The 15,579-nt window shown below is 45.3% G+C and overlaps 1 protein-coding gene and 1 pseudogene across 1 annotated transcript; both read right to left on the bottom strand.

The window, feature by feature from the left end:
* Positions 1–839: 839 nt before the first annotated feature.
* Positions 840–4,279, bottom strand: LOC136996639 (olfactory receptor 4E1-like; annotated as a pseudogene).
* A 4,994-nt stretch (positions 4,280–9,273) lies between these two features.
* Positions 9,274–10,197, bottom strand: LOC136996651 (olfactory receptor 12D1-like; the record flags this gene model as incomplete). The annotated part of the gene is made up of 1 exon (XM_067317540.1): positions 9,274–10,197. A coding segment is annotated over exon 1 (924 nt), but the record flags the coding sequence as incomplete, so codon positions are not given.
* Between the last annotated feature and the right edge of the window lie 5,382 nt (positions 10,198–15,579).

Here is a 15,579-nt window from a genome sequence, read left to right on the forward strand (position 1 = left end):
CCTCTGGAGACAAAGAACAAATGTTCACCCATGCCACATAACTCGCTTTGCCTTCTTAAAGGTGTTCTTGGTGAACTAACACCAAGTTTACGCACTGGGAGAGCAGAATACAGCCCATGAGCTCTGCCCAAATGACTTGGACTTAGGAAAGGGATCACTAACTCAGTGTGGAAGAAGGCCTCTGAATAAGAGCTGCCATGCTGAAAATCTGCACACTGCAACGAGTGCAAACTGAGTGATCAAAAGCGCCGATGGAGAACTGACAAAGGATTGCAGCTTCAGGCGTTCATCTTAAGGGATTTTCCTTAAAAAGAGAGAAATATTAATAAACAATATGCCTAATGAATGGCATTCAAGCATTATGTTTCTTATCTCCTTGCAATAGTGACAAAAAGTCAAGTATGGGCAGGATTAGTTTCTCCGGTTCTTCATTTGCATCTTTAGCTGCTCTGTCAGTAAGAACTATGGATGTTTAGAACAGCTTGAGAACAGTGTGGGGAAAATCAAACAAAGGAATTAACCAAGCCTCAGCTTTCTAAAGTCTTATCTCAAAATGAAAACTTGCACATTGCTTTGAATACACTTCAAAAAAAAAAAAGGATAGAAAGTGATGTCTTTTGTATGGTAACTTAAACCCCTTTTTTTATGTTTCCCGGTGAGGCAAGAGTTCAAACACAGGCTGATAAGCATGGCCTGCAGGTTACAAAGTGAAGTGCCAGGATTATCTGCACAGAAAGAAGTTAGAAGCTGATTTGTCACAATGAAATTCACCTATTGCTGATAAAACTGAAAAAAACAGCAGCTGACCCTGGAAAGTGCAGCTGCTTTTGCTCTAGCTTTTATTTCTCCTCTGTGGCTACTTTTCTCCCAATTGGCTTGGGGAGTGCCCACCTCATGTACTCGTTTCCCAGGATGCAGATTATGGGATTTAGCAGGAGGTGACAGTTGTTTTAAGAAGACTGATATCACAGTGTCCTCAGCGAAGCTGATGCAAGGGCAGGAGTAAATGAAGATGCAGTATCCCAGGAAGAGCATTACAACCATGAGCCCGATGGCAGAAGCACTGAGGGCCTTGTGCACACCTTTGCACAGATGTTTCTTTAGCAAGACTGGGAGGATGCCATAAGAGGCCAGTGGGACCATGAAGCAAGCCTAGATGAGCCCAGAGCTGGAGATTTTCAGCATCTCAATAATGTAGGCATTCGTGCAAGCCGCCTTGACCACTGGCTGCACATCACAGACCAAGCTGTCAAATTCTGTGAAGCAGGGCAGTTTGATCATAATTCCAGTCAGGCCACAGGGGATCCCTGTCCCCACGCACACAGCCCCAGCCAGCTGTAGGCGTACTCTTGCATGAGTGTGAGATGATAGTGCATGGGGTTGCAGATGGCCCTGCAGCAGTCATAGGCCATCACAGCAAGGAGGCAGGTCTCTGTACAGACAGAGATGAAGGAAGAACATCTGGGCCACGCATCCTTCCAAAGAGATGATCTTCTCTGCACAGAAGAGGTCACGCAACATTTCAGGCTCTGTAACAGATGAATGGTGGATCTGGAGGAAAAAAGGGTTGCTGAGGAAGAGGCATGTGGCTATGAGAAAGTATCAGTCGTGATCAACAGACAGCAATATAAGGAGGTTGCCAGGCAGAGTCATGAGATGGAGGGGCAGAAACACCACAGAGAGGATCATTTGTGCCTCTAAGCTGGAGGGCAGTCCCCGACGGATGAACTCTCTCACTGTGGTCTGCTTCAGTGTCATTTCTGCCATGCTTTTGGTCATGACAGAGGGAAGGAAATTTTTCACAGAAACATCTTTTCTTTTTTCTTTCTTTTTTTTTTTTCTTTTTTCAGGGGATGGGGTGAGGGTGTTAGTCCTTGAGATCCATTTTGATCCTCCCATATTGCTACCAGAAATTAGAAAATAAAGGGATGGAGAGTCCTGCTGAGTGGGATTTATGCCTCCCAATTTATACCTCTCTGTAGACTCACTAACTGTGAAAAGACACTAAGATCATTAGCTGAAGTAACCAGCACATTTATATTGGCTCTTAAAGCCCAGCCTTTTTACTTTCCTTTACCCTGGACATGCTGAGTCCTTCTTGGAACCCTGCTACATTTTTGGTCATAGAGCTGTCTTGTGTTAGTGAACTCCATAACTCTATAGCAAAGGCTATTAATTCAGGAGCCAGGTTTAGTTGTCAGTGTTGTTTTGTAGCCTACTGCATAAGAAACGCTTACTCTTTTCCACATAGAAGCCCGAAGTTATAAAATAAAGAGTTACATTTCTTATAGTAAGCTTCATTTTTGATAGGACATACCTGCTAGTAAGACTTAAGGAAATAAATCTATTTACTTACTTTTATATACAAATATATATATATACATACATATATATATATATATCAAGAAAAAAAGTATAGGGATAGCTTGATCAAAGCCTCTAATTGCCTTCAGGGAGACCAGGAGGCTTTTAGATGTAGCAAAGGTATTCACCTGGTCAGTGAGGCAGCAATGGTTACAAAGCATGCATTTTCCAGAGAGTAATTGTCAGCTGGAGTCATATACAAAAGGCAGTGATGGGTAATCCATCACTGAGAAATGACACAAGAATATTATTATTATTATTATTATTATTATTAATAACGAAACCCAAACAACAGGACTGAATATTCTTCTTGAAAAACCTGCTTGATTTGCAATACATGTTGAATTCAGCCCTGTCTTCACTAGAAGATCAAAGAAGGTGATACATGTATAGTGAAGCCAGCTAAGAGTCAGTATTCTATTAATAGAAAGTGGGATATTTGCAATCTTGGTGGTGGTGTTAGGCTGAATTACATTGGGCTGACAGGCGGAATAGTAAAATTGAAAAAATACACTGCATCAGTTTTCCTTTATAAAAATTCCTGTGAAAACAGCACCCAAAGAATATTTGAAATTCTCTCTACAAATGCATATAGCTACATATGAGTCTTCTCTGGGAAGAGCGTGAAAAATAATTCAGTACTCTTACCAATTCTACCCTGCTTTGGAGTTCTGGAATCTCTTCTCTTTGCTACTTCTTATGCAGTGAGCAATTGTTGACCTGGATTAAGAGACTGTCAATACAGAGCTTTCAGGCCAGACTGTAGCAATGCAAACTCCAGATGTTGTGTAAAAGGTGTTACGAGTAGTGAATTCAGCCAGATATTCTTCTCCCAAGTAATAAAGCCAGACTTCCCCCGATAAAGAAGCATAAGAAAAATCTTGGCTGTCTTTCTTTTAGAGTTGTAGTCCTCTGTTCCTTTCCAAATGCATAAGTTCTTGTTTCAGCCTAAGTGCAATCACTCAGAACAGTTCCTCTCGACTCTTGTGAACTGGGGCTTTTAAACTGAAGCACAGAGACCATTACTGAGATATTCAAGTTCACACAGACACAGGCACACACCCTGTGACAGTCCTTCCAACACCTGAGTGAATACTTGGGAGAGTTACTGAACTGCTGCAAAACATTGTGGTGGAGCTTCCACACTCATGCCAGAAAGCTGGAATGTGTGAATACTCTCAGGTCAGATGCTTTTAGTACATAGGCAGTAGGAACAGGCTGATCAGTACTGTTAAATTGCTATTGTGTGTCAAATGTATAAATGTTTGTAGCTTCACAATTACTGCCATATCCTGAGTGTATCTTATAAAGTGCTTATACTGTGGTAGTCATTTAAGTTACATAGTAGCATTTTTATATATATATAATTAAACTGTAGATGTGTAATTTACAAGTTTAAGAGTGTGTGTATTGCTTCCCATGTCCTGAGATTGAACCATAGCTCAGCTGGTCTGGGCCATTTGCTCAAGCTACATTATCACATTATTTGCCATAGTCAGAACGATGCAGACTTAGCAATGGATACACTGATTGAATAGGCTTTACCTATGGAATGATTAGAAAAGGCCACTCACTTTTCCTGACCCTAGATGGGACGAGACCTGAGCAGCTGCTAACTGGCAGAAACTGAATGAAATTCAAAAGCAAGTAGAGACCTCTGAGGATTGTTAATAGCTCTGGGGTGAGGAGCAGGGGGTGCCAGTTCTTCGCCATGATATTGTTAAGCCTCTTGTAATCTACACAGGGCTGTAGTCTTCCTCTCCTCCTCCTGCATGAGGAGCCAGGAGGAGAGGTAGATAAACCACTGTGCCAGATTGTCCTTGAAGTATTCTTTGAGGGCTGCTGATTCAGGGTGGCAAGGCACCTCCTTTCCTGGGATCAGGTCAACATGGCAGTCATATGTGTCATAGGTCATATGGTAGCATTTCTTCCACGTTCTTCTCAAAGACATCTGTAAAGCCATTCATAGTGTTTTGGAGGGAGTAGGGCAGTGACTGAGGCAGAGGCAGAGTTACAGTCCTGGGGTCTGGGTGATTCAGGGTGGCAGGCTGTGGGGCTTGGCAGAGCTCTGGTGGTGCAGGGCTCTTGGTTCTGAGGCTGTGTGTGATGAGAACAGAGCCATGGTCTGTAGGTGTCGTACTTGGCCCAGTTAGCGTGCAATTATGTTCCTTGTTTTTTGTCTTCCAGGGGAGTGTTGTAGGGCTCTTGGCATCATTCAAGTCCATGGCAGCCATGCAGCCAGGAAACCGCTCACAGAGTGCAGAGCCAGGGACGTGGGAATCTCTGGACCAACTCACAAAGGTGCTGTGGTGGGGGAAACAGACATAAGATGATCCTGTAGCAGGAGAAAGCCTCACAGTCACAGCCCCTGGTACTCACGGGTGATTTGAACCACCCTGATGTCTGCTGGAAGGGCAGCGCAGCTGGGCACAAGGAACTGAGCAGATTTCTGGAATTCACAGAAGATAATTTCTTGGTGAAGGTGATTGATGAACTGACTAGGAGAGATGCTTTGTTGGACCTGATACACTGGAGGGCATGGCTGCTATTCAGAGGGACCTTGACAGGCTGGAGAAATGAGCTAACAGGAACCTCCTGAAATGAAGGAAAAGCAAATACTATGGCTCGAATCTGGGTGGAATATCCCCATGCAACAGGGCAGGCTGTGTCCAACCATCTAGTAAGCAGGTCTGCACAGAAAGATCTGGGGATTCTGAAAGACAAGAGCTTGAAAACAAGTCTGCAGTGTGTCACTGCAACAAATGAAGGCCAACCACACCTTGGGTGTATTAGTAAGAGTGCAGCCAGCAGGCCCACAGGGAAGTGATCCTTACCCTCTCTTTAGTACTTGTGAGAATACCTCTAGAGCACTGTGTTCAGTTTTGGACTCCCCAGTACATGAAGGACATTGACATACTGGAGCAAGTCCAGTGGAGGCTCTCAAGATGCTCAGGGGACTTGAGCACATGATGTACAAGGAGATGGTGAGGAAACTGGGCTTGGTCAGCCTTAGGAGGAGAAGGCTAATGTGACATTTTTTTGTTCTCTACAACTACCTGATCAGCGGATACAGAGAAGACAAAGCCAGGCTCATCTCAGATCTGCACAGTGATAGTGCAAGAGGTAATGGACACAAGTTGGAACATGGGAAATTCTTATTAAACATATGTTTTTATTTAATTTGTTATTATTGTTATTATTATTTACCATGAGAGTGGTCAGATACTGGAAGAAGTTTCCCAGAAAGGTCATGGAACCTCCATCCTCAGATGTGTTCAAGACTTAACCAGACAAATCCCTAACAATTTCATCTTCTTAGACCTGCTTTGAGGAGGGGTTTAGAGTAGATGACTTCTGGGAGTCTCTTCCAATTATTCTATGATTCTAAGATTGCAAATGCTTTGAATCAATAACATCTTCTTCTACTATTTTGTGTGTAGAACACCAAAGTGTTAACACTGCTGTAATGTAAGTTATGTGGTAGGTAAATGCTCAAAAAGAAGAAGGTATTTATTTTCTCCAGGCTTAAATGGGAGATTCATCCATCTCAAATCAGATTTCTAGCATATAGATATCTATACCAAAACTTGTATTGCCTTTGTGCAGGTAATGGATAGAATTGGTCATATCTCAGGTGTGATTCATCTCCTGAGGTAGGGGTGGGCTTTACAACCAGGTTCACCTATCTGCATTTCTGTGTCTACAGGATATGTGTGCACATGTGAGCTATCCCTCCAAAGCTCCTGTTACAGTACATGGAAATCTATGGCTCAATTTATTTGTCCACACACAGGAATCTTGTACCATCAGGGAGGCCCCCAGGTCTTCTGTCTGACCTCCAGTTTCTGCTCCACAAGCCAAGGGTCTCCCTTGTGTTGTACTTACCAGCCCCTGGAGATAATGTATGGCATCTCAGGTGTCACAAGAAAAGTGTGTCTAGGCAGGCGGCAAGTCCTCTTTCATTCGTAAAATGAACCTGAAACAACAACACCAGCTGTGGGAGTCCGTATTGGAGATGTCTGAAGGTAAGGGAGATGGATCCTTCAGGAGTCAGTCTCCTGACTCCTGCTGGAGTGAGGGTCTGCTCTTCTGAACCTAAATCATAAAAACCCTTCCTGCAGTAAGTGCAAAAGGAGAAACACCTTGAGGACAATTCACACTCTTCCATCACCCCCATCAAATACCTCTTTTAAAATGAGTCTTAAAAGAGGGCAGAAATTTTTCCTCTTTAGTTTTGATCTTCACTGAATGGAACACACTACAGTGTGTTTCAAACACAGAATACATGTAGAACTGCTCCCATTAATTCTTTTTACCTGACTTTTAATCTGTTATTCATTTTTCTAGGTGCAATTCGTGACAAAAAAATGAATGAGGACATTAAAACCAGGTCAGGAAAATCATCCTACTGGCATTTGGAAACCTTTATAAATGTCAATACTGCTCTTTCTAGTCTTCCTCATGATTTACATTGTGACCATGTCTGGGAACATCCTCATCATTGTGCTGTTTGTGGCTGATTAGCACTTCCATAACCCATGTACTTCTGCTTGGGAAATCTGCCAGTGTTCCACTGTCATGCCCAAGACGCTGGCCAGTTTCCTGCGTGGAGAACAAAAAAATCAATGTTTTTGGCTGTATTACTCAGAATTATATCGTTTAGTTTTCTACCGGGTGCAAAATCTTATTGCCTGTTGGCAAGGTCTTTGTGATTAGGATTAGCAAATAGGCAAAGGATTTTATTATGAAGCTTGCATGAGTGAACAACGCTGCTTCAACTAGTAACTGTGTCTTGGCCATGTGGTTCTTTAGATATTGACATAATGGTATCTCCAATGCAAACGTCAACTTTCTGTGCCCCACCCCCTTACAAAATTGTAATTTTGTTGCAGGATGTTATAAAGCCGCTGCCACCAGCGGGCTTTGGGATGCAAGGATTCCTGTCTGGGCACTGGAGCCCAGCCTGGTGCACCGAGGGGAGGCCTCTCCAGCCCAAGCACGGCTGCTGCTCTCCTGCTTGCAAATTCAACCAGTAGTGAGGCTGAGTTTATATCCCCTCCCTTCCCCCCCCCCCGCATACCAGGTTAAGAGAAAATACAAACACTCTGTCCCCCTCCCTCACAGCTATTGCCAAGGTACACAGGCACTATGACCTGTGATCCCTGCTCCAGCTGCTGACACTGAGACCCTCACTCCACTCACCCTGGCCACGCTCAGTAGCTGATATTTGAGTACACTGGCCCAACAACCCATGGTCCTGCTCCGGTGACTGATGCTAGGACCCTCTCTTGCCACAGTTACTGGCACCACAGACACAAGAGCCAGTATCACCTGAGGTCTGACTCCAGTTTCTGGGCCCACTCACTCTTGTCTCTCCACCTAGATCTTACAGCACTCACAAATGGGATATGAAGACTCGAGCTGCAAGAAAAAACGTGAGTCCTGGTTAAGGTGGATTGGAAAGGCACCATTAAAACCACTGCAGAAGGTCAATATCTTGAAGGGTTAAACAATCACAAAGTCAATCTGTCTCATGGACCAGGGTGTACCTCCACAGGCTTGACTTGAGTGTTCAGTCAGCAGCTAAAGGCTGGTTACATCTTCCTGCCTGTACCTGTGATTCCACGTTCTGCCCAAATACTGAAGACAGTGGCTTGGGGATCACTCAGCTGGCTGGTTTGATCCCAGATGTGCAGGCTGGAAGGCTGCATAGAATTACCCACTCCCAATATAGCATTATTTGATCTGCAGAGCTAAAGGAAGGTATTGATAAAGATTTTGAGAGACTGTGGGTGGCAGTTGAGTGTAGCAAACATGAGAGACCATCGATTTTGGATAAAAGAGTGATCAAAGTGATCCCAGTCACATGTGAAGAGGGCGAGGTGGTCTTAGAATGGGAGATCCCTTTCCAAAAGTTATCTTATCAAGTCTACAGAATTGGAGGAAGGAGGAATTTGTGAAATGGACCAAGCTACATTGTCAAGGTTGTGGTATTTCAAGCTTTGGAAATGACACTATCAGTAATGCTGGGCAGTAAAGTCATAGGGGCATTCCCCATAGGAAGCTTGTAACTGTGTTGCAACTATGAGCCAATGTAAATGCTACCAGGGAATTCCTGGCTAGAGGAAGAGGGGAGACCCTAAAAGGGATCAGCAGGCATTGTTTGGTGGAGAGCAAAACCTGCTCCCATATTGTTGCCCTGCTGTACAGAATGCCCATATTAAGAGACACAATGTATTATGCAAGTTATTGCCAAATGAAGTTGCCTACGCAAAGGTGTCTAGTACCATCTCAGAGGCCCTAGGATATCTGACATCCATACAGGGCTGGTAGATCCGGCATAGCGCCTATGGGAGACCTATGCCTTTCTGGAGCAGCAGAGAGACACCAGCTGAGATACCCGGAGTATTTCAAGTGGCATGACATACATGTCTGTATGTGGCCAACTGAATCCCATGGAAAGAAATGAATCCCTCCCCGTCTATGGGCTTTAGGATAAGATGAATCATGCCTTGACTTCTCCTGACAGCTCTGACTGGGGGTGGGATTCAGCTGCCGAAAAGAAAAAGAAAAAAAATGAAAAATCAAGTGACTTTGCAGGTAAATCACTCTAATAAAGGTGTTTTTATTGAAGTATCACTCTCTGGAGATGCTTCTCTTTCCCAGTTGGATGAATGGGAGTGGCTGTTCCACCGACATATGTTCATCTTTTAGCACTGCTAATGCCCAAGATAGGAGAGATGAGACCATATCCAGTATGTAGGGTGTTTCTGAAGGGACTCAGGCTGTTGGCAGTGAAAAGCAGATTTCTGCACAACACAGTCTTGAGCCAAAAGCTCCTCTCATTGCATTGTCCATTGCCTACTACCCCACACAAGCTGCAAGGCAGAACATTTTCTGTGCTAGTAACTCTCTGGAGAAAAGTCTTCTCTTTAGGGCACGCTTCACCTCCACATTCCTCAGGGTGTAGATCAAAGGATTGAGGACTGGCGTGACAACATTATACATAAGCGTGGCTATCATTGTCCAGCTGGCTGAACTCCCTGAGGAAGGTGGCACATAGTTAAAAATAACAGGGACATAGAATAAGGCCACTACTGTGAGATGGGAGATGCAAGTGGAGAAGGCTTTCCTCCTTCCCTCCTTGGACTGGACTTTCAGCCGGAGGAAGGAAAAAATGTATAGGTAAGAAAAGAGTGTGAAGACAAAGGGGCCTATTGCAATACTCCCTGTGATGATGTTGAGAAGGTTCAGGTTGAGCTGGCTGCTATTGCAGGCCAGTTTCACCAGGGGCTTAATTTCGCAGAAGAAGTGTTGGATGTGGTTGGGGCCACAGAAATGGAGCCGGGAGGTCATGACTGTGTGCATCAGAGCATGAAGGAAGCCAGTAGTCCAAGTGGCTGAAGCCAGCTGCAGGCAGGCCCGTGGGCTCATGATCAGGGTGTAGCGCAGGGGGTAGCAGATGGCCACAAAGCGGTCATAGGCCATGACAGCCAGAAGCATATCTTCGCTGCTTCCCAGGAAGTAGAAGAAGTGGAGCTGGCTTAGGCAGCCAGTGTAAGAAATGCCCTGGTGCCCCGAGAGGAGCCCAGCCAGCATCCTGGGCATGGTAACTGTGGAGAAGAAAATATCTAGGCAGGAGAGGTTGTAGAGGAAAAAGTACATGGGGGTGTGTAGCCGGGGTTCACATGCCACTACAATCATGATTGCCATATTCCCCAGCAGGGTAGACAGGTACAGCAGTAAGAACAGCATGAACAGGAATTTCTGCAGTCCTTGAACATTGCTCAGGCCAAGGAGGATGAACTTCCTCACCTCTGTCTGGTTATCCATCCCTGCAGGGAAAGAGAGAATCACTTAGCAGTAACTTCCTATCTTTCTGTCCTGAGCTGCTATATCCATTTCCCAGCCTCCTCTTCCATAAGATGCATCATCAGCTGATGCTGCCTCAAGAATGGAAGAGATCAGATACTGAGTCTGGAAAGGGACATGAAAGAATTCCTTGATTTCCCACCCCAGCTGTTTCAACAAATACTGGAACTGTTGTAACCTATGTGGTCAATACTGATGCTGGAACTGCCACCTGTGTATCAGCTCAACGAAAGGAATGGCATGTTTGAGAATTGCAAGCAAAGAAAATTATGAGGCAGAAAGACAGGCAGGCAGGCAGGCAGGAAGAAGGGAAGGGAAGAAGGGAGGGAGGAACAGAGCAAGGAAGTAAGGGAGGAAGGAAGGAAGGAAGGAAGGTTGGTTACCTAATGTTTACATGAAGATTACTCTGAAATCCTGCAGGTTTTCCTTTTCTATATCAAAGAAGGGTCCTCTAATATGGTTTCTTCATTCCAATTCCTAGCTGAATTAACTGTATCTCTCCCAAAGCTGAAAGAACTATAGTAGTATAGTAGATCACGTCTAATACACTGCTTTCAAAGAGGATGAGTTCTGGCTGTTCAGTGGAGTCAGAAATCCTTTATACAGTACTCTCTGCCACTGAAAGAATCACATTGATTTCCAGCAAAGGAAAAATTCTGTCTCTCTGATAACTCCTCTTGGGATCAAGCCTCTGAATCTTATGGGACTTCAGTTCAGAAAACATCAAGGCATAGTGTTTTAGGGACACAGAAATCTAATGATGTTGTGGGGAGTTGAACTGATCACTGATAAAATAATAGTTAGTTTTCCTCTTCTTCTAGCCACATCCTATTAATATTAGTAACGATTATTTGTACAGCAAGCTCTCATAAGCAGGAGGAAGGTGTCGAATCAAAAAAATTTTTTTTTTGAAATATGCGAGGTTATAACACCTAATTTTCAGAAAGAGTAACAGTTTTAATGGGGAATTTTCCAACAAGTTGGTTACATCTTTTTGAAATTCCCAAGTATAATAAGTTGAATAGGTATCATGGCTTCATTGGACCTGATACAGCTACACAGTTGACTTCTGTCTCTGACTTAACATCTTTTGCCCCCTTATAGTCCTTATTTTATGTATTTATTTATGTATTTTTAACTTCTAAAGATGGAGATAACAAACTATGATTTTTTTTTAAGACCTCAAATACCTAAAATAGCACCCGATAATGCAATGGTAGACACACGCATTCAGGGAGTGTTTTCAGAATATGTATGCTTCAGAGATGAAGCTGATATAAGATCTCATACCCACGACTCAGTCCATTACCTGAACACTTGTACTGGAACCATTGTTCTCAGTGCTGTTCTGTGCACAGGGTTGCTAAGATGATTAAGGCTACAAAAAGGTTTTAGGATTACTCTGGTGATATCTAAGCATTTCTCTGTAGTTTCTCATTCAAAACTTCAGCAGACAACCTCTGATAACATACATGAGACTATTTATGTGTGAACATTTAGTTATAAGACAGGCACTTGTTGCTAGTCTGTGGTACGAATGGATATGATACACGTGAAGGCAAACGGGAACTTTTTAGAATCATTCAGAAACTCAAATCAGCTCTAGAAGTAGGAATGCAGTGTTGTTTCAGAGGTCCTAGCACCTGAGTGTAATTCAGCTTGACAACCATCAATGCTCTCAGGATGCCAAAGGTGTTTACAGCCCCTGACTCCTACTGCACATAAGTGCCTGTAAGCGAGCATCTTCATGTGGTGAAGTTTTTCCATTCTCACAATGGCACAGTGCAACAAGACCTCAGTGCCTGGAATACCATCCTGCCAGTCACCTGTGAATGCTTCCATGGACAACAGTGCTGTTACATTGATATGGGCATCCATATCCACTGAGATTGCATTAAGGCTTCCTGGATATCAAAATGTGACCGCAAGGCAGGCAAGAGAGGGTCAGATACTGGTGGAAAGAGACACTCAAGGTTCATAAGGGGCTAAACAGGATAGGTTTAATAAAGGACTTACACTACAAGTTGCATGGGGAGCCCTGGGAACTGCGAGGAGGGGTTGCCAATGGGAGGCTGCTGGAGGCATGGGTCGGACGCAGGAGTCAGACGTCCAGGCAGAACTTGACTCATTGTTCATAAAGGCCCCTTAAATCTACTGGAACTATTTCCTTAGCTCAGCCGTGCTAACCTTGAGTAGCTCCTGCCCGGGAAGCAGCTAGACGTTGTTGACAAAATGGAATATGCATGCCTGGCCATGATGGGAATTTGGTCAGTGTGTAGTTCCACATGCTGGGCCTGCTACCACGCACTCTGCCAGTCACTGACTCCTCGCCAGATCTTCTGCAGGTATTCTCACTACACACAAGAATCCTCCCCATGACTTCTATGCCCTTTCTTGTCCTCAGAGAAGAGAGAGAGAGAGAGAGAGAAGAGAAAAGAGAGAGACAGAGTGAGTGATTAAAGGAGTAGCGTCAGGCAGAAAAGTCACTAGTAGGATTTAGAGATGAACCATGTCAATGAAGAAGCAGTGGTTGTGTTGTGTAGCAAGGGGCTGGGAAGGAAGCCAAAGTAAGAGGGAGAATTATGAGAGAGACCAAACATTGGTAAGGAAAACTGAAGCAGTCTGGTTTCTAAGAACAGACAGGGCTGATCCAGACCTAGGAAGCAGGGAGGTGGTGTGAGAGGAATGAGGGAGGAAGGTTAGCAGAAGGGACCCACACAAAGCAGGACACATGCTGACATGTTTGCTCCAGCCCAAGAAAAAACCCTACACCTCCTTCTCCACACAGAGCAGTGGCTAGCCGTCCTTCTAGGCTTGTGTATATAAAGACCCAGGTCCAGCTACAAGGACGTTAGTGATGACCTCTATGCCATCAGGTACTGCCTCCCTGTAGATGCCTCTTGGGACTCTAGGGTCTTGCAGCAAAAGGATCCACTACTGCTGTCCTCAAGGTGCAAATCCGCACTGTGCTTAGCATCCCAACTATCGTCTCCTTCCAGAGCATGGCTGCATTTACCACTGGCCTCAGCCAAGACAGCCTTTCCAGGAACTTAGAGCACTTTGCTGAAGCACTCACACAGAACATCAGTGATGGTCTTGGAAACCTCCGAGGATGGAGACTTCACAACCTCTCTGAGAAACTTGTTCCAGTACCCGACTGTTCTCACGTTGAAAAAGTTTCTCCTTGTATCCAGTTGGAAGCTCTCAGGTTTCAACCTATGACCATTGTCTGTCATCCTCCCACCTCACATCACCGTGGAAAGCCTGGCTCTGTTCTTCTCAAGACTTTCCTGAAAGCACTGGATGACCGTTATCAGGTCCCCCCACTCAAGCTGCCTGTTCTCCAGGATGAACAAGCCTAGTTGCCTCAGCCTCTGCCCATGGGACAAGTATTGTAGCTCCCTGGCCATCTCAGTGCCCCTCTGCTGAATTTGCTCCAGTTGATCAATGCCTTCCTTGCATCAGGGGGTCAAAACTGGGCACAGTATCCTTCATGTGGTCTAACAGGTGTTGAATAAAGGGAAATAATCACCTTCCTTGATCGACTGGCTATGCCCCTCTTCACACAGCCCAGTGTGCTGGTGGCCTTCTGCACTTCCTGGCACACTGCTGGCTCTCATTAAGCTTGCTGTCCACTAGGATCTCCAGGTCCTTCCTCAAAGAGCTGCTGCTCAGTCAGTAAGTCCCCAGCCTGTGCCGTTGCAAGGGGTGCTGCCTTTCCAGGCACAGGACTTTGTGCTTGTCTTTGTTGCATTTCATAAGGTTCCTGTTGGCCCATTCCTCTAGCCTCTCCTGGTCCTTCAGAATGGCAGCTCTGCCCTTAAGCATATTGACTGGCTGCCCTTGAGAAGCGTGCATTCCATGACCTCCTCCAGATCACTGATAAAGATGTAAAGGAGGACAGGTCCCCAGATAACCCCCTGCACTACTCCACTCATTACTGGCTTCCAAGTAGAGTACAACCCACTAACCATGACCCTCTGAGTGCCATCATCCAACCAGTTTTTTTTTTACCAATTAAGTTGCCCACCTATCCAGACTGTAACGTCCTAACTTGAATACAAGAAGAGACCGTGTTGTGGGAGACAGTGTTGAAAGGCTTGCTAAAGTCAAGGTAGGTGACACCTATTGCTCTTCCTGCATCCATAAATCTAAGCATGTCATCATAGAAGGCTATCAGGTTGCTCAGGCACGATTTATGCTTGGTAAATCCATGCCGCTTGTTCCAAACTAACTTGTTATTCTTAATATGTCTAGAAATGTGTTCCAAGAGGCCTCATTCCATGATTTTCCCAGGGACTGAAGTTTGAATATTTTTGCCACAAACTTGTATGAGGGCAGGGAAGGGCATCCCCATTTGCTGGAGGTGAAAAGGAGGACGAGGTGTGTGGGGGTGTGATATGTGCTAATTTGTTGCATCAAAGTGAGAAACAGCCTTGGGAATATCTTGTATTGTGGTATGTGCTAATCTGTTACATCAGCGAGAAACAGCCTTGGGAACATCTGTGGGAACATCCTACAGCCTGTGGTGGGGGGCATGTACCCCACCTGAGATAACTGAGTTGAGCTAGCGAAGCGGCAATGTTAGTTTAGATAGCCTAATATGGCGCACAATGCAGAGGAAGACTCCAGCCTTCATCCCCACGACCACCAGAGGGCTGAAGAAGACCCCCTAGCAACAGCCGGCACAACCGTAGAAGTTACGGGAAGTGCCCCGTATACCCGGAACTGGAATCGCATATAAGGAGACTGTGAGGGGGGGGTTGCGCGCGCTGTTGGTGGAGCAGGAGACTCCCCGGCCGCCCAGCGCTGTTTTGCTTACTTGTGACTTGCTCAATTATTCTATTAAATTGGGATTTATGCAACCCGGCCCGAGTGGTTGTCAATTTGTCACGTTTACCTATAACAATTTTGGTGCCGTGACTCGGATGCAGGTCTCCCTGGTTTCGGGACTCTGACTCAGGGGAGGCGCCCCATCTTCGGATGGCCCCTGAGTGGGTAGTTCCCCTACCACAACCTGTATTTCCGAACCCTAAATCAGGACAAGGAAGCAAAAGAACTGCAGTACCCCGTAAACTTTGTGCACGAAGATCCGAACGAAGACTCAGGACTGAGTGAGTATATGTATGCGGTTCCGTTCGGTTGGGGTGGGATACCCGGAGCACGTCTGAGTGAGACGTCCCCAGGGGACGGAGTGAGTGTGGACCCTCCAGGAGGGTGATTGTGTAGCGGGGGACCGAAAAGGGGCACCCGTCGGCCGACTGGGCCGCCCACTGCGAAGGGACAACCGTCCTAGCAGTTAAAGACTCGGGTGGTGTGAGTGCGGTCCCCCGAGGAGAGAGA

This window comes from Apteryx mantelli, unplaced genomic scaffold (assembly GCF_036417845.1).
Source record: "Apteryx mantelli isolate bAptMan1 unplaced genomic scaffold, bAptMan1.hap1 HAP1_SCAFFOLD_63, whole genome shotgun sequence".
Lineage (NCBI taxonomy): Eukaryota > Metazoa > Chordata > Aves > Apterygiformes > Apterygidae > Apteryx > Apteryx mantelli.